This window comes from Watersipora subatra, chromosome 8 (genome assembly GCF_963576615.1).
Source record: "Watersipora subatra chromosome 8, tzWatSuba1.1, whole genome shotgun sequence".
Lineage (NCBI taxonomy): Eukaryota > Metazoa > Bryozoa > Gymnolaemata > Cheilostomatida > Watersiporidae > Watersipora > Watersipora subatra.
The window spans coordinates 46,900,460-46,923,306 of NC_088715.1; the positions used below are offsets into that span (position 1 = coordinate 46,900,460).

The following is a 22,847-nucleotide window of genomic DNA, read 5'->3' on the forward strand; positions in this document are numbered from 1 at the left end:
AGAATAAATAATGTTGTCTGCTTCGTTGTAATTTTTTTTTAATTTGCAGGCTTTGACGCTTTCACACCATCTCTGAAGCCGAACTAGGCGTTCTGTGATATCGAGTAGCAAGGATGTATAAGTCTATGATAAGTATATATAGCTTGTATTTGTATTGCAGCCTCATGTTAAGCTGGCAGACGAAGCGGTATGCATTGGACCGGCACCAACCAGTGAAAGTTATCTTGTCATGGATAAGATAGTTGAGGCAGCTAAACAGACAGGTGCACAGGCTGTGAGTATTATTGTAGATATCCATGTAATGATCGAGGAGTCTCAGACTTCATAGTATATTAAGAGATCTGATGCTCGAAGACGATTTTGTAGTTAGTAAAACGGTAACACTCGATATGTTGTAAAGATGTGTTTCCTGAAGTTCTATCTCCAAGTATTTTCCTATAAGGTTTTGCTAGTTGTAAAAATATAAATTACATGGAAATGCATTTTTTTATTCTTAATAGTTCAAGCTATGTAATGGCATTTCATGTAGAAATGATCATTTAGCTCCGTCACTTAGCTGTGACTTCCTCTGAGATAGTTGACTAAGGCAGTGAATTACAAAACTTCTACGCTAATCATAATTTTTATCAGTCATCGTTCTGATTTTAACAGTGCACTGTTTGGCATATTGTGAGACTAGGAAGTCGCGAACGGACTCGTTTTTCAAAAAAAAATTAAATTATAATTTTAATGGCCTAAACTTAGGTATGTATTGAGCTGGCTGTTATATTTAGTCTGACAATAGTGAGCAGACAACTCCTTTCTCTTCTAGTAATGTTTTTGCATCTGTACATGTACTTCAGCAGAGAGTTTGTGCATGCATATATACATGCACAAGCAGATGAACAGATTGCATTGATGTGAACATATATCCACATATCACTAGATAGCAACCCTTTGTACATTATGCATCTCAATTGAAAGTACATAGGTGTACATAAACTAGAACAGATAGTACTGACAAGTATGTGTATCAGTATATCAAGTAATGAATTTATTGATGACACATAATCTTGTAGGTGCACCCTGGGTATGGGTTCCTGTCAGAGAATATGGACTTTGCAGCCAAACTGGTGAGTAGTGATACACAGCTAAAAAAATGAAATGTGATTACATTGCTATAATAAATATACGTAATTTGATCTGTAAGTTTGTAGAACTTAACAAGATCAAAGGTGAGCCTAAGTTTAAGGCTTGTAGCATTGGCGTTAGAATATGTGTTGATTACTCCGTAGCTGATACAAATGTCCTCTTCTGTCCAGATGAGGACATTTTAAGTGCCTCTGTCTGTCTGTATAACACTGCTTATTTTGCCACTATCTAAGAGTTTAATCAGGTTAGTGGCTCATTCAAAGATGAACTTACACAATTTTTTGTAGAATTTATCTGAAAGTATCGATATTTTTCTATAATTTGCGATTGTTTTCGATGTTTGAGGTGATCTGATTGCCAGGATGTTTATAGATTATAATCAATAAAACTTGTTGGCGATTTAAAGGCTCAGAAGAAAAATACATGCAAAAAACCTTGCTGATTGTTAGAAAGAGTTTTATTGGTCGACACATTAATACATTTTATGTTAGTACATGCGTGGAAATGGTGACCCATGCATATCTATTAATATGTTAATATTTGCTTTACTTGTAGACAGAGAATGACATAGTATTTGTCGGGCCAAACAGCGAAGCTATTCATATGATGGGAGATAAGATAGAGAGTAAGCGAATCGGAAACAAGGCCAAGGTCAACACAGTACCAGGTTTTGACGGGGAAGTTCCTACAGAGGAAGATGCTATTAGGATTTCTAACGATATTGGTATGTAAAGGGGTAATAAAAGATCCTATTGGAGTCTACAGTGCCAGGTTATTTAGCCCCTGCTTTTGACAATAAGACATCTACAATCTTTGTTGTTCAACTTCACCATAGCCGTGTTAACAATTTACTCATCTCATCTTACTTTACTTGTCTTATGGAGTTGGACAAGAGATGTTCATCCCGGCAGATTATTGCTGCTGGATGTCTGGCATTTTTAGACTACTCCTTTTATGGTCTATCATTTTCACATATTCTATACATACATCTGTATATGGTCTGTTTATATAAACATAAGGGTATATGTTTACTATAAGTAGTTGTTCCTCCCACCTTGTTTGTACGACTAGACGTAAAATAAGATGAAGCAAAATTCAAAGCTTCAAAAGAACTGCTCTAGTAGTAATAAGTAGAGGAATTTTTTAGACTAAAACTTATCTAGGCGATCAAGTTTTGATTTACTACAAATCAGTATCACGGTGACATTCATCAGTTATCTTTGTTGGAACAAAGACAACTGTGTACGTATTCATCATTTTGTAGTATGTTTATGTGACTATATGTTTATGGGTCATTTATAGAAATACTCGCATATTATATTTGGAGAAAAAAAAATAATTGTATGTTTGTTAGTATGTGTTAATAATAAGTAGATGTATGAGTAGTTAATAGTACTAAATGCAGTTACAGTGCGCTCTCGGGTGTTGATAACCCTGCTTTACGATTTTTTCGCCCTACGATATGGAACACGATGTTTTTCCGCCCTCGCCATACATCATTTTCACGCCATACAATATCAACAAAAATTTTTCTCAATTAAAATTTCACAGTCTATGTGCTGAGTTGTACATTGTAATGTTACATTTTATTGCAGATAATAACCACTAAATACACTAAAGTTACTGTAGGTAACTATAGTTACTAAGTTTAACATTTTATTTTGTTACTAATTTTAATATGTACAGTATGTATATAAAATTTTGATCATTTTTATTGGGGTTCTTAACATTAAATATTAACTATGGGTTTTTCTACCCCTCAGTATGACATTTTTGCCTTAGGATGCCAACACTCGAGCGAATTAAAATTGTATGACGAGGGTCCACTGTATTCTACAGGTTACCCGGTGATGATAAAGGCATCAGCAGGAGGTGGTGGAAAGGGGATGAGAATCGCATGGAACGATGATGACACTCGTAAGGGATTTCGACTCAGCAAGGCCGAGGCCAAATCTAGTTTCGGTGATGATCGAATGCTCATAGAGAAATACATTGACAACCCTCGACATATTGAGCTTCAGGTGTTTCTATTGTTTTTATAGTGCTTTGGCTAGTCATACATCAAGTAGCTGAATTCACCTTAGTCGAGGTGTTCTTTCGTTGTATCCTGCTGCCACAACTTCATTTAAAAGCTTCCTCGCATTTGCATTCGTTAAATTAACCCAATTTACACTTTTTTGTTTAATTTTGTTTTTGTTGCATTCAAAAAAGTTCATTTTTTAGAAGCTGATTTTGTCAATATCCATCCTTACATGAACATTTCTGACTACAACTCTGTCTCTCCCATAAAAAACTTCAACCAATTAAACTTGCCAATATAACTAAAAAATGCCAATTCCAATTTGTAAATTAGAGAAATTTGTTTACTAGTTGAAAACATAAAGCCAGTTGTCATGGTATTCAGTTTAGTTTCCTTTTTTCTATTTTTACTCATGCATTATGGCCTTATCCGTTTACAATTGGTAAAAATGGATTTGTTAAATAATGTGTGTCGCTTTATGTGCAGTGTTCAAATTCACAGTTTTTTGCTTAGTATTCTTGAGTCTGTATAGATTAGGGTATTATAGCCACCTATGGCGTCTGGAGTTATGCGGTCTTAAGTCTTGTTGGTGTGGCGAGTCCATTTTTGAAGCATTTTCAAACTTTCTCCGTACAAAGTACAATCTTGCACCAAATTTTATTAATAGTTAGTTTTTTGTGGTTATATATTAGTGATCTCATGCAATATATGCAATTTCAAAAAAGGCTTTGCTTTTGCGATCAAATTAGCTAAAAGTTTTTGTCAAGTAGTTGACAACCGTATGTTGAAAGTTTGTGAATAAAATAGATCGTTTATGTGTTCATATGCCATGCTATTTCATCAAACGATGCTAGACGTTTACTATTGTTCTCCCCATTAATTACATTAATGCAAATGTTTTACGCAAATAAAGGCCTTGCAGTGCTCGTTATAGGTGCTTTGTGACAAACATGGTAATGCTATATACCTAAATGAGAGAGAGTGCTCAATACAGAGACGAAACCAGAAAGTAATAGAGGAGGCTCCAAGCGTTTATCTTGATGAGGGGACGAGAAGGGCAATGGGCTTGCAGGCCACTCAACTAGCAAAGGCTGTTGGTTATGACTCGGCAGGTACTTGTTCACGCAGGTTCTCGAATTAGATTGTCTTGTCGGAATATCTAATAATACTTTCTTATCGAATTATTATAGGAAATAATACTTGTGTCCAGATGAGTACATTTAAAGTGCCTTTAAAGGCTGTCTGTATCGCACTGGTTATTCTGGGATTATCTTAATCAACCAGCTTCAACCAGGTTCGTGTCTCATTCAAAGATGAACTTACGCAAATTTCTTATAGATTTTATCAAAAAGTATCAATTTTGTTTATTATTTGCGATTGTTTTTGATGTTTGAGATGATTAAAGTTGATAAAATTTGATCGTGATTTATAGGCTCAGGAAAAAATTCGTGCGAAATGACGTCACTAGTTGTTATCGTTGCGACAGTTGCTATCAGCAACTGTGTACTATGGTTGTCTGTTCTGTCGATCGATTCTCTTGCTCTCTTTGCAATTTCGCTTGATCTGAGCATTTTAACCATGATCAAGTTTTGTTGATGTTGATCTTGAAACTTCCTGGCAGTCAGATCACTTAACACATCAAAAACAATCACAAATTTTAGAACAATACCGACACTTTCCGATAGAATCTACACAATTTTTGGGTAAGCTTATCTTTAACCTTTTCACTGCCGTAGAGGCATAAATGCGTTTTTGTGGGACCACTGCCATAGACGCTTTTTTTCCCAACAATTGCGTAGTTACCTAATTTTATTATTCGTTGCCAACATAACCCACGGTCTTTAAGACTTTTATGAAATTGACAGTGGTGTCCGTAGATTTGTCTATAAAATTAGCCTAAAACGACGAAGTAATTTTACACTTTTGTTGGAGAATTTCTAATTTAAAAACGAACATTTTTGTGTGAGTTCATAAATTACCACGCGCAAGTCAGAAAACAAGTAATTAGTTATGTTGATGGCATTATAGAAAATTCATATATTCGTGATTATACAGATAATTAAACCAGCAGCACTGTTTCTGATAGTGGTGAAAGTAATAATTTTGTAAGAGTAAGGAACATTGTGGAGGATCGTTTTAGCGTCGCATCGATCGTAGCTTCACATAGCTTTATCATCGCACAAAGTATAGATCCATTGAATTTTTGCATAGCAATGTTGGTTAAATCATTGGCAAAATAAAATATGTGACAAAAATGTTCTAGATTAAGATTGAAATTGGGACAAATACTGTTTACATATCATGAAGCAATATTGGCATTTTTCGGTAAAATGGTTGGCACTTGGCAGATACCCGAGTTTGTACATGGTTGGCAGTGAAAGGGTTAACTACCTTGTGATGCACACGTATTTGTACCAAACAGCATGTAAAGGTGGACAAATTTTTAGATGTTTTGCCACGAGTAAATAATTCCTTGTTTGCATCACTCTTTTTACTAATTATACATACATTTGTGCTTTTAAGGGCAGCACATTTTTTATAACTGGATAACCTTGGCCATTTATGTATTTCCGAAACTGTCGCCAATAAAAACAAATAAGGGTATCTACATGCATGCTGATTACGCGCATGAATAAGTCATGATAGCATGAAGTTTATTGTTCTGTTTGTTAGTCTGATTTTTGGAAAGCTTTTTGTTTAATAATAGTGTATCCGCTCATTCAGAAACAACTCTTGCCTCTTCTACTTGCGTGTTTGATTATCGATAATATACATGTACAACACATGACGTGATTCCCAGAGAGCTTTTTGTATCCCTTTGTAACCTTAACATGATAGCACTGTTGGGTTGGCAGGCACTGTCGAGTTTCTCGTCGACTCTCAGAAAAACTTCTACTTTCTTGAAATGAATACGAGGCTGCAAGTGGAGCATCCAATCACTGAGCTGATCACGGGTGTCGATCTGGTGCACCAGATGTTAAGGGTGGCCAAGGGATACCCTCTGCAACTCACGCAAGAGGATATTGGTATTACATTTTTAGCACTATTCGTGCTTAATTTCAGTTAGCTAGGATGTAATTACTTTTCTCAAGTTGCTGTTTCAGACATTGGCCGATATTTGTTACCATAATTTGAAAAGTATTGATCCAATTGATCCAGTATTGATCCAATTGCCACAGAATGAGAATGATCAGTATTTCTTTTTCCTAAAATATGGACTTGTTTTAACAAGTGTAAATAGTGGTAATATGATTGTTATATTTTTTTTAAACCCGAGAATAAAAATGAGTAAACTGCTGCAAAAGATTTCTCTCCATTTGACTTTCCCTAGAATATTGCCTACAGCGAAATCGGTCAATGTCAGAATCCTCAGATTTACTACTAACTGAGGACTTACTAAGCCCCTATGAGATAACTTTTGTTAACTTTACGGCACTAAATTCAGTAAACTTCTGCCCAACTCCGGGGCAATCTCCTATCTTTCACTTTCAAGTCCAGGTTATGTTGTAAATATATAAGCATGCACAAATATGTTTTTAACATTCCATTCATTTCTGGTTGTTGTTCCGCATTGCCCAGTTTTGGTAAATTATGGTTCAAAAAATTATAAGTATTCTATTATTATTTAGCTATTTTGTGTAGTTGTGCCTAATCATTTACACATGAAACTAAAGTTAGAGATTTGTGGAAATTGCCTCCTCTCTCCAAAGCATTTAGTGCACGAAGCATTTCTAACTCTTGCATCCTCTACACCTACATATAAACAACTTTCATGGTATAAAACATTGTCAAGTTCAGGTACATTGAATACAGTATATTTTAATGTTTAGGAATGTGTATATATATATATATATATATATATACGTGTATGGGTATGATGAGTATTCTAGTGTTTTTTATTTCTACACGAGAAATAATATGTGAACAGACTTGTTATTGTCTTGCAGGTATAAAGGGCTGGTCAGTCGAGTGTCGTGTGTATGCAGAGGATCCCTATAAGGGCTTTGGGCTTCCTAGTGTGGGCAGGCTAAATAAGTACAGAGAACCAACACATATTCCTAATGTATGTCCATTTATTACAATTCAGTGTGCTTGAATATAGATGTCTTACAGCAGACTTTCTGGCTATAAAGGAGTCTTTTCTAACTCTACAGTCATACCTCTACATCCGAGCGCCCCAACATACGAGAAACTCAAGATATGAGCCGACTATCTAACAAGTTTCTCCCTTGAGATATGGTAGTTTTTGGTAATGGTTGCTACACTATATGGCCAAGTATGCCAGAGGCTGCTTTCGAGAACAGCATAGCTCGGTCTTTCTCCTCAAATCAGTTTGAAAAAGTTTTTAAAAAGTTGTAGTGAACGCGAGGCAAAAGAGCCGGAAACAGATACTAAAAGAATCTTACGATGAAATTAAAGGAAGTTTAGTAAAAGATTAAAACTTAGCTTTAAGTGTGTGTGCGTGCGTTTAGTAAGCTAAATTTATCGGAGTTAAATTTTAAGTTTTTATTACGTCACCAAAGTTTAGTGTACCGAACGTGTTTCTCTCAAGTCTCTCTCAGACCGCCGTTATCCCTAACGTCTGTCTTGGTGGTAAAAACTCCATTAAGTAGTGTACATAGTGACGTTACATTTTATTGCAGATCATAACAACTAAATACTGTAGTGTACATAGTAATGTTATATTTTATTGCAGATCATACCTCTAGATAAGTATTTGTTACTTTGTTAGTATAGGTACTGAATTACAGCAATTAAAACACTTTTTTCACCGTAATATCCTCTTTAGGTAGTTTTTCATAATATGGTTACGGACTACTTTTTACTTAATGATTTTATATAGGAAATTGTGCCTTGAGGTGTGAGGAAACTGACATATGAGCTCAGTTCCAAAAAGAATTAAGCTCGTATGTAGAGGTATGACTGTATTGTTGAAGTTCACATCGCATTCTATATTTGATCGAAAGGGTGTTATTGTTTTATATTGAGAGTTGTACAATTATTATGCCATTAAATGACAACAAATGCGTACGGACACAATCTCGGACCGGATCTCAACAAAGTTTGTTAGGAAGTTCATTTGGTCTTCAATCGGTTCTTGGTTTCTGATTTTCTTGCTATGTTAAGTCGTGACTAAACACAGCAACCATCACAATTACATCTGCTATGGCTACACAATACTCAGTGTCAACAAATAGATGTACCAATAAAACAAGCTTTTCTTAGTCATTGGTGGGCGTACAACTCTTAATTGGTTTTGATGTAAATCCAAACTTGAAAGATTACTGTAGCTAGTTGTTAGAATATGCTTTAATATGGAATGTGACAAGACACCAGCTTCACACCCCCTTATATAACTATGGAGGGTATGTGTCAAGTTTTCAATTCATCATGATAATCTCTAGGAGTCCTATAGTGTCTGTGTTACCTGGTGATACCCTGTTTATTACAGATTCGTTGTGACAGTGGAGTGGAGGAGGGCAGTGAGATCAGCATCTATTATGATTCCATGATCTGCAAGGTATGGCATTCTATATTTGTTTGATATATTGCCTCACTATGGGAGAGTTGGCTTCGCTTCATGCAGTTCAACGACTTGACTTTTCTCTTTTATCACCTTTTAATTAAACTTCTTGTTATGAAGAAGTCAGTGTGGTTTGTTTTTGTAGCTAGGAAATTACTTTCCACAAAATATGGCTATGCCAAATTTACTCCATTGAGAGTATACTGTTCTAATGTTTTTCAGTTGACATACTTGTAACTGCCATGATGCCATATTGGTTTATTAGATGGAATTTAGGTGAAAACGCCTGGCTGCAATTTAGGTATCTTTTTTCTATATATTCATATTGGATGCAATCTTGGTCATAATAGCTAGTATAATAATAGCTATGTAATTGGATGTTAAGTTGAGAATAGTCGATTTAGTTGACAAGTTGAGAATAGTCGATTTGGTTGACAAGTTGAGAATAGTCGATTTGGTTGACAACTTGAGAATAGTCAATTTAGTTGATAAGTTGGGTATAGTCGATTTAGCTGGTACGTTGAGAATAGTCGATTTAGTTGATAAGTTGGGAATAGTCGATTTGGTTGACAAGTTGAGAATAGTCGATTTAGTTGATAAGTTGGGAATAGTCGATTTGGTTGACAATTTGAAAATAGTCGATATGGTTGACAAGTTGAGAATAGTCAATCGGGTTGATAAGTTGAGAATAGTCGATTTAGTTGATAAGTTGAGAATAGTTGATAAGTTGAGAATAGTTGATAAGTTGAGAATAGTCGATTTAGTTAATAAGTTGAGAATAGTTGATAAGTTGAGAATAGTTGATTTGGTTGACAAGTTGAGAATAGTCGATTTGGTTGACAAGTTGGGAATAGTCGATTTAGTTGATAAGTTGGGAATAGTCGATTTAGTTGACAAGTTGGGAATAGTCGATTTAGTTGATAAGTTGGGAATAGTCGATTTGGTTGACAAGTTGAGAATAGTCGATTTTGTTGACAAGTTGGGAATAGTTGATTTGGTTGATAAGTTGGGAATAGTCGATTTAGTTGATAAGTTGGGAATAGTCGATTTAGTTGATAAGTTGAGAATAGTCGATTTAGTTGATAAGTTGGGAATAGTCGATTTAGTTGATAAGTTGGGAATAGTCAATTTGGTTGACAAGTTGGGAATAGTCGATTTGGTTGATAAGTTGAGAATAGTCGATTTAGTTGACAAGTTGAGAATAGTCGATTTGGTTGACAAGTTGGGAATAGTCGATTTAGTTGATAAGTTGAGAATAGTCGATTTAGTTAATAAGTTGGTAATAGTCGATTTAGTTGATAAGTTGCTAAACTTGTTGATTAAAAGTTGATAAACTTACCAGAAAGTTCGATGGATCACATCATGTCTAAGGATAGAAATACGTAATAATCTGTACACTGCAGACATAGGCATCTATCAATAGAATAATAGCTCCTAAATATATGAGAAGTATGTTAGAGAAAAGAAGGAAAGTTTATTAAATACATAGTACAATGTAGTTCATTGGAAAGAGTCATTGCATTCCTCGCCCTGGTTCATATTCCTAAATGGTTGCAAGAAATATAAGAAACAGTTTAGCAGTTACAAGTATCTAAATATGTTGCAGCTGGTTTCATACGGAGACGACAGAAAGCAAGCATTAGATACCATGTCAAAGGCTTTAGATCATTATGAAATTAGAGGAGTAACACATAACATTCCCTTGCTGCGAGACATCATAGAGGAAGAAAGGTTCAGATCTGGAGACATCACAACCAACTATTTACAGGATGTGTATCCAGATGGTTTCAAGGGTGAGTATTATATCTGTCTATAACACACTTTTTGGGACTGTCTTGTTTCTAATGCATGATTAGACGGGTGTGATAGGTGCGTAGTTGGTTGCCCAAACTGGCTAGTTGGGCAGTTATTAATATATGCGCTATGTTAGATCTTGCCTGTATTCCTCTGTGCATTTACACTCCTGTCCTAATCACTTTCTGTTAGGTTTCATTTTATATCTGTCATTCTTACTCATTGAATTTGTTGGAATCATTCCAAGGTTGGTCTTTGGTTCATCCTTGATTGGTGGAAACATGCCAAGCTATGAAGAGTTGTTATTTGGCTTCTGAAGAATGCATTCTGCAAATGATCTTTCAATGATTAGAATTGGTACATTTTTTAAGATTTCACCTGTCGACCTGAACATCCTGTTGTACCCAAAAGCTCACATCAGGGTTTCTGTCATGGTTATTCATATTTTTGTAAAAATAAAAAAATTAACAAGATTTCTAAACCAAAACCAATTGTAAGAACTGATTACTAGTAAAATTTTAAACATGAACAACTTCTAAGGGAGTTCATGAAATTGAAAATGGATGGTAAGAAATAGCTGGAAAATATTAAAAACCGTATAAAATATACTTGGTGATTTAATTGAGTACTAGCATCTCAGTTTCTATATGACAATCACCTCTATGGTCTCTGACTGTATGGAAACCTGACAGCAAATATTGCTTCAGACAAATAAGAAACACTCATGAAGAGTCTCTTTGAAGTATGGAATCATAGACTTGCATTGAATAAGATATCACAATGTGGCATGCTATGGCTTAATACAAATAAAATCACTCTTGAAAGTCATTGACAAGTGCCATGTACCCAGGCTCTGGATTCGCTGACCTCGTCTCTGTAGTCTGTATCCTTTATATTGTCTGTTTTCTATTTAGTGTACAAAATTTAGGATTCTTTCATTTTAGGCAAAAAACTGAACACTCAAGAAAGCATGAGACTAGCTGCATTAGCTTGTTGTGTCAGGTACAAGCAAGAGCTTCAATCAACACTCTTCCTCAACCAGACCAGGTATTTTCATTGTTCTCTCTATAACTCACAGTGCGGTTATCGGTAGTTGTCCGCTCGAGATTGGTAGTGTCATTGTCTATAACTCTGTGGTTATCGATAGTTGTCCGCTTGAGATGGATATTTTCATTGCTCTCTCTATAACTCACAGTGTGGTTATTGGTAGTTGTCCGCTCGAGATGGATAGTTTCATTGTTCTCTCTATAACTCTCAGTGTGGTTATCGGTAGTTGTCTGCTCGAGATGGGTAGTGTCATTGTCTCTATAACTCTCAGTGTGGTTATCGGTAGTTGTCTGCTCGAGATGGGTAGTTTCATTGTTCTCTATAACTCTCAGTGTGGTTATCGGTAGTTGTCCACTCAAGATGGGTAGTTTCATTGTTCTCTCTATAACTCTTAGTGTGGTTATCGGTAGTTGTTCGCTCGAGATGGGTAGTTTCATTGTTCTCTCTATAACTCTCAGTGTGGTTATCGGTAGTTGTCCGCTCGAGATGAGTAGTTTCATTGTTCTCTATAACTCTCAGTGTGGTTATCGGTAGTTGTCCGCTCGAGATGGGTAGCAGCAAGTGGAACATAACCATTTGAACACAAATTGCTAATTGGACTTTCCTAGGTGAATCTTGCACCTCATCTTGTTGGTTTGCCTTTTGGATATCTCTTTCATGACAATAAGTCAATCAACTTGGTGTATCTAGTATTGATGTAGTTGTGTCCCATTCTTAGTAGTTGGTGGGATAACTCTATAAGAGCTTTGTTGGCATTGTCAATGGTAGCTTGTTGACTTAATTTATCGACTTCTTGTTAGATTACTCCAATAGTGTGTTTGTAGGCGACTCAAATTATCTGCTGGATCATTCTAATGCTGATCATTAAAATTGAACAGTTGCTAGAACTCTAACAATAATTTTTAGATCACTCTATGGATGCTTCCTTAAGTAATTCTGTTGATTTTTGATAGGTAGCTTTGTCAATTCGTTATTAATGCTAGTAGATTAATCTGCAGTTATCCTAGCAAACACTTCTATTAGCGTTGCACTGCATGACTCTGTTATCAACAGATAAATCTTGGTGCTTTATTATTACACCTCCAGTGTTCTCTACTGAAGCTACAACAAATTGGAATCAGTTATTGTGGTGTTCAAACTAGCTTGTCAATTTCCTTTCACAGGATAGCTAATCAAACACGGATACCAAAGATGCAGTCATTTAAAGTGAAGATTCCCGGCGTAGATGAGATCTCAGTCGACGTCACCTCGGCACAAAATCAGTTCATGGTATGCCTAAGTAGGCTCAGATATGCGGACTTCTTTTTTCAGCACTCAATATCATCATGGCATATGTAAATGTGTATTAGAATGTAGTATTAAATGTGTCAACAAATGGATATAATATTTTGGCTTGTACCTGCATATAACCTCTCATGCTGTACCCTTATACAGCCCCTCATGTTGTACCCGTATACAGCCCCTATAGTGTTTTATTCATAAATTGCTTTCGTTCTCAGAGCTTCATGATAGTCACTGACTCTTTTATTTATGGTCTATTTATTGTATTTATATATATTTATTATCTACTGGTCTATTGCTATATAGTCAGACGATTGTGATATAGTCACATATTCCCTCACCTCTATTATCATGGTCTGAACATCTGTAGAACAACTCTCGCATTGGGTCATCCGTATCATCATGTTTTGACCAGCTGATGGCAAGATGTTTTCTATTCTTTACACTTTTACGCAGGTGTTTTATATAATCAATATAATAGATCTGAAACATCTTTTATGTGCCTATGGGAATAATATGTAATAGCTCATCTGAGGCATTGTTCAATAAGGTTATCTTGTAGATATCTTTGTCAGTAGTATTTGTTCATTAGCGTTTTGCAAGCTCCAAATGAAGATGGTTGACTGCAATCTATCCACTCGCGACTAACTATACACTGGTGTGCTGCAGGTGGCTATGAATGGAGAACAGCTCAACCTCTCTGACAATTTTTCTCTCTCAGATTCAGTGCTTGCTCCAGAGATCAATGGTGACACTTGCTACTTTCAGGTATGCATAAAGAGTTTCTGTCTGTTCTCAATAAGCTTTGTCTGGCAAACAGGAGATCTGAACTACAAAATAAATAGTAATAGGTATTACATGCTGCAAGGCTGGTGTCAGCTTATTGGACAACATATTTTTGCTCTCTATTGCAGAAAAGTTATTCAATCACTATGTTTCCATGATGCGCAGTGCTTCGGAGTTGCGCTATCTCCGAATCATGGAAACGGCGTCTTCGCACTGAAATCACTGCGCACTGATCAGTGCGAAGCCAGTGCAAATTCGCAGCAAGGAAACAGCGACTTGTGCAGTGGCTGCGCATAGCTCTCATGCCGTGGAGACGGATTCTTCGAGGGCCATAAACTAGTACAAAGGTTGTCCTGCTAATCTTGTTTTTTTTACTATTCTTCCGATCTTCTTTCACCTAAATTTAATTATGGTCTGCATTCACGAGGATGATGAGGTGATTACTTTCCGGGACTTTGTTATCGATGCCAACACTTTTCGAAAAATAGGTGGCAAGTCCTAAATTAACGTTTAAATAATATATTACTTAAAAATACTTATTAAAAATATATCACTATGTAAAAAGTGTGTTAAGGTTTGTAAAACCTTGTGAATGTGTATTGTAAATAAAAGTATAATGACGACAGAATCATAAAAAGACCGTTTATGACGTTCGGTATCCGTGATCGATTCTATTTCTCCATCAGGCGATTCGATTTATACAATTTCTCTTCTCTGGCTAATTTGCGGTATTGACTGAAAACCACTGCGCAGCATGGAAACGTACAATCCCCTCGACTTCGGAGGGGGCTGCTTCGCAGTACTGCGCACCATGGAAACATAGTGTATGTATAACTAGGTGAATGCCCGATGTTGCATGGGTAATAAATATTCTGCTTATAAACAGTAGCAGGTAATGTAGTTGCTATTGGCTAAGTTAACTAATTAGCCAATAGGAAAATTGGCTAATTAGAGTAACATGAGCTAGTAACTTAAGCTAGTAACATAAGCTTGCTTATATTGATAAACTTACTATAATACGAGCTGTGAGCCATGAAGCTAGCTCGTGTGATATTAAGCATCACACAACGTTCTTACGTGTATTTCAACCGATGTAGTATGTGCACAACTATTTCATTTTATCGCAAGTAGGCTGTGTGGGTTGGTTCGAGGGTCTCCAGATCAGAAGGCGCCGAGTTCAAAGTCATGTGTGAAACGGATTTTTCATTCCTAAAACTTGATCGCTATAATCGGACACACGAATAACAGACAGGCGAACACTTAGATATAAATAAATGAATGACACCTTGTCAGCATTTTACATATACAAGTTTTCATAAACTAGCACTTGTCTTCGTTGATTTGGATTTAACATCATTCATTTTAACCAAGATAGTTGCCACTCTTCAACCGCTCAATCCTTTCTTGTAAATAGTAATGCGTTATTAAGTTGGCTAGTATATTCCTTAATTCTATCGGGATATGCGTGATTTGTTAAAAATCTATATGTAAAAGTGTCATCAATATTATTTTCCTTACCTTGCAGCTGCTAGACAGGTTTCCCTCAGGAGACATCAAGTTCAGGTACTTTGGCACCGTGGTAAGTTTTTACATTTAAATAGTTTCTGGCTGTTTCACACTGCTGAAAATAGTTTGGATTTCTGTCGCTAGGCTATTCTTACAAACTTTAGCAGCTAAAAGTCATAGCAAAATGTAAAGTCTTCGTATATTGCTGTTGTTTTAAAAGCATGATTTTAGTTAGAAAAGTGTATATATGAAGCTATGTTCAATTTTATCTACATGTTTGCCTCACTACTACTAGCCTAATTGCCAAATGTCTGTCAAAGCCATTTCGCTTTTAGTTTTTAGCAGCTAGACCTCACGACAACCGTATCACAGGTCCTGCGTTTCCTGTTATCTGTTACTATTGAGCGATAGGATTTTTGGCACCTGTCTTGCTTGTCGTGTGGTTGAAATTCATAGTGTCAGTGTCACAAGAGTCATACGCTTGCAGTTCACAAGTGTCATTGTTGCGCAATAGGTTTTGGTGACATTTCATATATGTCATGTGATTGCAGTTCACGGTGTCGGTATTGAGTGATAGCTTCGCCGCTATGATGAAGCACATGCCAGAAAAGATAGAGCCAGATTTGAGTGCCCTCGTCATCGCTCCTATGCCTGGCCTTGTTAAGTCTGTCAACGTGTCTGTCGGAGACATGGTGAGTGTCCTCTACAGTGTTGATGCAATGGTAAAGTCTACTTGGAGTTGAGTTAGTAAGTACAAACTGTGTACTTTCAGCTCATGTTTGATAAACTGTGTATAGCCTTTCTTTTGCTTGAGCTGCTACACTTCTTTTATGGTTGTCGTTGTAAATATTTGATAGTGTGCGGTCAAGGTAAGGCTAGAGGGTGAGTATATCGTGAGTACAGATCTGTACAAGGCCTCAAAAACTAATATATAGAAACAATACTAGTCTACAAGCAGTCGGAAGGCTTTTCAGTCTGGGCTGTTTATATCCTCTGTCAATAATATGCTAATTGCTGTAATTTAGGTTGAGTTGTTGTCAGAGACCATCAATGAGTCAAGGACACCTATAGCTTTGCTCCAACCATACATACCCCTTTTAGCTTAGCATTAATGTTAACTTGTTAGATCCTACTGTCTTATACAAGCGCCGTTCTTTCAACCAACTCTGACCATACCGTGTGTGTACAGACCATAGAGTTATCTCCCCCTAGAGTGATAACTGTGCCATCAACAACACGAGCGTTTCCGGTGCCAACAAGGAGTGTTTAGGCCACGCCCCTTTTTTGTGCTAGTCACTCGCAGTGATTGACAGAACGATAACATCAGCCATGAGAATGATCATGAATTTTCACAGTTAAGATAGTAATTATTGCTCTTATTAAAGAAATGATGATTATAGTTTATTACTCTAATATATGCTTATTATTTAAAGCAATTCAATAGCTATATGCATTGCAAAGGCACTGAATAGATAATGTTAAGTAAGTGAGTTAATGCAATCAGTTACTCCAATGATATACAGCCCCCACACATGGGGGCTGTATATCATTGGTTACTCATAGGTAAGATAGATAATCATTCTGGGGTTGTATTACATTGGTGTGATGGGAAGCTAATCGACTGCCATCAACTGAAAGTATTGACACTGTATGGTGATAGAGTGATTCATTGACACCACAGTTCACAAACAGCCCTTGCATGTAATATTAGATTTCAATACATATCAATCAAATACATAGACTAGCTTAAAGCAAAGATGTCCACTAGTTAGTGGACATCTTTGCATGATGTAAGCAAGCAAAAAGTTTGAAAGTTAGAGTGGCAAATGTTGCTATATATTAAATAAAAATAAATTATAACGTACTTAATTATACTAAATTATAATTATATAAAAATAAAATACACTCTTTTATTACCTTATTTATTAAATAATTTTTTATTGTAATCATAGCTAAACAGATTATATGTAGCCATTACTTGCTAATTATTTTACATTTAAACACATTTACAGTTTTTTTTTCCTAATTTATTTCAACAAAACACTTCTTTCATGATATGAAATTTAAAAGTTGTAGTTGTTTGAAAAAACTTGAAAACCTTTACAGTTGTTTTCTTTTTCCTCTTAATTCATTTGGACTGCTTAGAAATATTTTCTCATAATATGAAATTTAAAAGTTAGAATGGTAAATGTTATATAAAAATAAATTTTCTGTCCAGACTTTTTTATTACTCGGGCAACTCAGGTAGTACAGCTCATAGTTGATGGCAGTCGATTAGCTTCCCAACACACCAATGCAATACAACCTCAGTATGACTATCTATCTTATCTATGAGTAGCTGAATGCATTAACTCACTTACTTAACACTATCTATTCAGTACCTTTGCAAGTCAAATGGATATCAGGGATTACGTGTATGTCACAATTTCCATTTCCATAATTCATTTCCATATCAATTCCATAAAATTTCCATAATTTATTTCCATATTAATTCCATTTCCATAACCTTTCCCTATTTCATTTCCATAGTATTGCCATTTTCATAACATTTCCATAATTCATTTTCATATTATTTCCATTTCCATAAAATTTCCATAATTTATTTCCATATTAATTCCATTTCCATAACCTTTCCCTATTTCATTTCCATAGTATTGCCATTTTCATAACATTTCCATAATTCATTTTCATATTATTTCCATTTCCATAAAATTTCCATAATTCATTTCCATATAATTCCATTTCCATAACATTTCCATAATTCATTTCCATATTATTTCCATTTCCATTACAATTCCCTACTTCATTTCTATATTATTTCCATTTCCATATTACTTCCATTTCAATAACATTTCCATACTATTTCCATTTCCATATTATTTCCATTTCCATTACAATTCCCTACTTCATTTCTATATTATTTCCATTTCCATATTACTTCCATTTCAATAACATTTCCATACTATTTCCATTTCAATAACATTTCCATATTTCTAAAATAAAATTTCCATATTTCTAAAATAAAATTTCCATATCCATCTCCCCAAAATTATGGAAATATTTATGTTTTATGAAAACAATGATATACAGGGGGGTTGTATATCATTGGCTGTATATCATTGCTGTATGGGGCTGTGGGGGGTCGCATATCATTGATGGAAATGGATAGGAAAAAGTAAACATTTCCATAATATGTTTAGCGATCCCTGGTAGGTATTGAATTGTTTCAAATAATAAGCATATATCAGAGTAATAAACTATAATCATCATTTCTTTAATATGAGCATTAATTACTATCTTAACTGTGCAAATTAATGATCATTCTCATGGCTGATGTTATTGTTCTGTCAATCACTACGAGTGACTAGCACAAAAAATGGGCGTGGCCTAAACGCTCCTTGATGGCACCGGAAACGCTAGGGTAGTTATCACTCTAGGGGGAGATAACTCTATGGTACAGACCATTTGCATATCATGTGAAAATATGAGTAATTGCCTCCCATCTTTCAGGTCTCAGAGGGAAATGAAGCTTGTGTTCTGGAAGCAATGAAAATGCAGAATAGCCTTCTTGCCACAAAAACAGCTCGGGTGCGTTTCAATTCTCCCCTTTTACCTCAATGTTTATTCTTCATTGTTTTTAGTTTTCTTAAAGGTTGACTTACAACAAAATTCACATTACAGTCATTTGGTATCAAAAGGTTCACCATGTATGTCCAGGTACTCTGCTGTGTTGTAGGTGTGAAATATGTGTAAATGTGATTACAAGCTCTTAAAAGCTCAAAAACGAAAAGTTAATCGCAGCCATCACAAAACCGCCGTAGATTAGAATCTCTTTCCAAAACGGCTCAAATGGGACGTAGTTGAACGAGATGGTTTCTGTTTACACTTTCACGCAACCTCATTCGCCGAAATATTTTCACAAATATAGTTCACGCATTTAATAAAACCATGTCTATTGTTCTTACACGTCTATTTTATCGTCATTGTAATGGTGTCACGTTCAGCACTGATATCTTATAACCTACCTTGAAAATTCATTCAATTTTTTAACCTTAGCTCGAAGGAGTACATATCATTGTCTGATAAACATGACGAGTCTGTTGGTCACCTGTGATAATCGAAAAATGTTGCAGAAATTGTTTGCAAAGTATTGGGTCGCATGATCAGATTACGACGAGATGATTGGACCAAGCCGAAACAAAACTGTCAAGTAGCGAGCATCTATATTTGATACAGGGTCTTCGGTAAAACCCGAAGTGTTTGTCATAAACTAGTGCTACGATAAGTTTTATATTGAGCTTTTTATTGGCCTTTCAATTCACGTGAGAACATCATGTGACAAGACAATAATCAAATTTCATGGCTACATCATCGAAATAAAGAGATTCCAATCTACAGCGGCTTTTCATTTTTGAGCTTTTAAGAGCTTGTAATCACATTTCCACATATTTGGCACCTACAACACTACAGAGTAAGACAAGGTGAATCTTTTGATACCAAATAACTGTAATGTGAATTTTGTTGCAAGTCAACCTTTAAGCCCGTTTTAACCAATGGTGCTAGTAAATTAGTATCCTTGTGAATAAGAGACGATTTTGATTTGTTTTTTTCAAGCATCAACAGAAAATTGATGTCAGTACGTCTGATCCGTTTGTTTTGTTCTGACAGGTGTCAAAGGTCAACTTCAAGGCAGGTGACACAGTAGGGGAAGGTGACGTTATAGTGGAGTTAGAGGATATATAGAGCTATAAATAACAATTAGCATCTCTTTTTGTACAGGTTGAAATGGCATTCTTATTTCTGTTAACTCTAAATTATTCTACATGTATACTGAAAGACAGCAGTCTAGAGTGTATCATTTCTCCATCCATTTTTGATATTGTGTATGTGTAATCTATTTCATTTTATTTTTGTGAGTTTGTTCTGGGAATTTTTATCTTTTATTCCTTTTTCATTTTCTTGCATAATATTCACTGGCAGAGGATTGAAATGTTATTGTAATGAAGTAATGTAGTGCTGACATAGACAGCTATCTTTATGAGAATTAATATTTCACATGTAACTGATATGGTTTATGACTTGATCTTATCTAAATAGATACGGGGTTTTAGATTTTGTATATGAGTAATGTGTTCAATGTCGGGGAAACACGAAAAATAGGAAAATAAACGGATGCTGAACAAGACAACTTGCAAGTAGGGTAGCGCAGGTCAAGATCGAACCTTAATGATTAGATCAAGTACATGTACTTTCATAAGTCCTCAAGAATCAGTTACTGACCATTGACTAACGGAGAATGCTGCCTTATAACAGGCAGCATAACAGGTTTCCATATACGTTGCAAAGCACCGGCGACAGCACTGCAGGCTATTAGTGATGAAATGGGAACGTATGCGCCGGTAGTTGCCGGTGGCATCGCAATAGTTAAACGCTGTTCAAATTTCGCAAACGGCCGCAGACAAAGCCTTCCCGAAATGCACTGTACGGGTAAAGGTCACCATTTTAGGAATGGCGTGGCGAGCGAACATTTTATTTGATTACGCAATTATGTTTACGATATTATTAACGATGTGGCTTTTATGTGAACAGATGCAGGCGAGCCTAGCGTCGCAAGCGTTTTGCTGCGCATGTTACCGCCGGAGTCTCGCAATCGATATGGGAACCAGGTGTGAGCTGTTGTTCGCAAGGTGGAAGAATCAATCATGATGATGAAGGTGTATTTGTTGTCACAATAACTTGCCTTGGAAATCAAGATTCTTATCTCTTCCGCATGTATAAATCAGTAAATAAATATTATACCGCCATAAAATTTAAAAATGCTCAGAGCGCTTCACTTGCCCACAAAAAAACTCGATTTGATAATAGCATAAAAGACAAGTAATTGAAGATCAAAAAGAGTTTTTTTTACACAGTGCTGCTTTGTAAAAGCATTAGACCCTTAAAAAGATCTGAAGAATTTTTATTGTTTCGCACAATTTTTGTCTCATTTCAAAACAAAGGGGTGTGAGGTTGGGCCCCATCAGTTGTATGGAGTTCGGCAATAAAAACGAATTAGGAAGTGCTGCTGTAGTCATGGAACTAAGCGTAAAGCAAGTTGTTTTCTCTCGTATCAACAAACAAGCATAATGTTGTTACCGTATATAATGCTTTTTTGTGTTTATGCCATCCGCAATAAGAAACATCAAAGAAAAGCCGACATTGCATATGGATAGAAAACTACTTAAAAATAATTGACTAGTCTGTCACAGAGCAAGTTTCAATCGCGTTGTGTTGAATGCTATTTCGTGCTTGTAGTGCTGCATGCCTAAAGAAGTTGAATCTTATTATGGCGCAAACAGCAATTTCCTCATTTGAACCGGGCATTCCAGGAATTCATTCTGGAATCAAAACCTTGCGTTCAGTCGAGATCAGGATCCCTTTACAATCTTAACCATGCAGTTTTTTATGTGACAAAAGTTTTGTAGAGTTGTTCTACCATGAATATGCATTCAAATGAAAGACTTCAATTTAGGCTAGAAACAGTAATCTATTTGCCCGATCACAGCAAAACTAATTTAAAGATTATAGAAATACAATGCCAACTAGAGATCGTAGGCCATGTTAATTCTAAATTCATTGCTAATCGTTCTACATCTGAGTGTTTATAATTCTAAAGTTTGAAGATCACCAATCATTTTACTAGTTACACTGCAAACATAGCCTATTGTTCTCCACAAATCTTTAACTTGAACTGAACTTGGCGCATGGCCTACAAGAAATATGGAAGGGTGGCTGGCAATGTGATTAGGTGTCCTGGTGTCATACATGAAGTGGCTGTAAGCGGAGATGTCTCTGTGATAAAGTCGTGCTGTTTCCGTAAGCACTCCCGTGGTATACATGTCTTCCAGCCATAGGAAGCGCACCTTTAGAAGTAAAAAGGTGTGGTCAATGTTTGATGAGAACACAGATTTACAGATGAGAAATTATGAAAAGATTGTCATGAGGAAGTCTAATATTCTATACATATATTTTATATATATTATGGCAGACGACGGGTCACAAACTTATTTCTGACATATTTTTATATATCCGCGTATAATCACTCATATACTTTGCATTACTTTTTGTATATTGTTTCGGTCTCTTTTATATGTTTATATCGCTAATTCTTTTTCACGCTTATATTTGGCCGTAACTAAGCCGACGTGTTAGCGATCACATTAATTATTTTTGTTATATGGTTTCCTTTTGGTTCCACTATACGGTACAGAAAAAATACATATATGTATAGGGAGCGCTCTCGCTAGGAGAGCACAGTAGTCGTAGCTCCGCTACTAATGGGAGTTTCTTTGAAAACAACGAACGAAACCACCTTCACTTCTCTTGCATTTTATTCAGCAATTCTTGCACTCTTGATTGTGCCTAGGTAAAAGCCGGCAAAATCCTTTACAACATTATTATCGACGTATATAGTATTTTCTATTATATATAATATTCTATTATTCCTATAAAATTGTTATATTGTATTCTTATAGGGTATTAGATTCTGTATACTATTATATGTTACATCTAGTAAACTTTTAATTGAACGCCATGGCGCTCCATTTTTCAACCCTTCCTTTATAGTGGCAGTCAAATGGAGGTGGCATTCAATTAGAGGTGGCATTCAAATGAAGGTGACATTTAATTAGAGGTGGCGTTCAATCAGAGGTTTTACATTATCTAGTTTTTCTATTTCTAACTTGATTTGCTCTAATAAAAGATCCCGCAACCGGATAT

At 35.7% G+C, this 22,847-nt stretch overlaps 1 protein-coding gene across 1 annotated transcript in view; it reads left to right on the forward strand.

Annotated features, from left to right (window-relative positions):
- The window catches only part of LOC137401978 (propionyl-CoA carboxylase alpha chain, mitochondrial-like), a 36,910-nt gene extending 16,702 nt beyond the window's left edge, over positions 1 to 20,208 (forward strand). The window contains exons 4-19 of the mRNA XM_068088448.1: positions 161 to 274; positions 1,059 to 1,112; positions 1,687 to 1,855; positions 2,971 to 3,152; positions 4,086 to 4,263; positions 6,007 to 6,177; positions 7,099 to 7,214; positions 8,604 to 8,672; positions 10,282 to 10,468; positions 11,414 to 11,516; positions 12,680 to 12,785; positions 13,467 to 13,565; positions 15,109 to 15,162; positions 15,641 to 15,781; positions 18,600 to 18,677; positions 19,758 to 20,208. Coding sequence (XP_067944549.1) covers positions 161 to 274; positions 1,059 to 1,112; positions 1,687 to 1,855; positions 2,971 to 3,152; positions 4,086 to 4,263; positions 6,007 to 6,177; positions 7,099 to 7,214; positions 8,604 to 8,672; positions 10,282 to 10,468; positions 11,414 to 11,516; positions 12,680 to 12,785; positions 13,467 to 13,565; positions 15,109 to 15,162; positions 15,641 to 15,781; positions 18,600 to 18,677; positions 19,758 to 19,832 — 1,896 coding nt within the window. The 3' untranslated portion in view covers positions 19,833 to 20,208. The remainder of the gene's footprint in view (positions 1 to 160; positions 275 to 1,058; positions 1,113 to 1,686; positions 1,856 to 2,970; positions 3,153 to 4,085; positions 4,264 to 6,006; positions 6,178 to 7,098; positions 7,215 to 8,603; positions 8,673 to 10,281; positions 10,469 to 11,413; positions 11,517 to 12,679; positions 12,786 to 13,466; positions 13,566 to 15,108; positions 15,163 to 15,640; positions 15,782 to 18,599; positions 18,678 to 19,757) is intronic.
- The last annotated feature ends 2,639 nt before the right edge of the window (positions 20,209 to 22,847 follow it).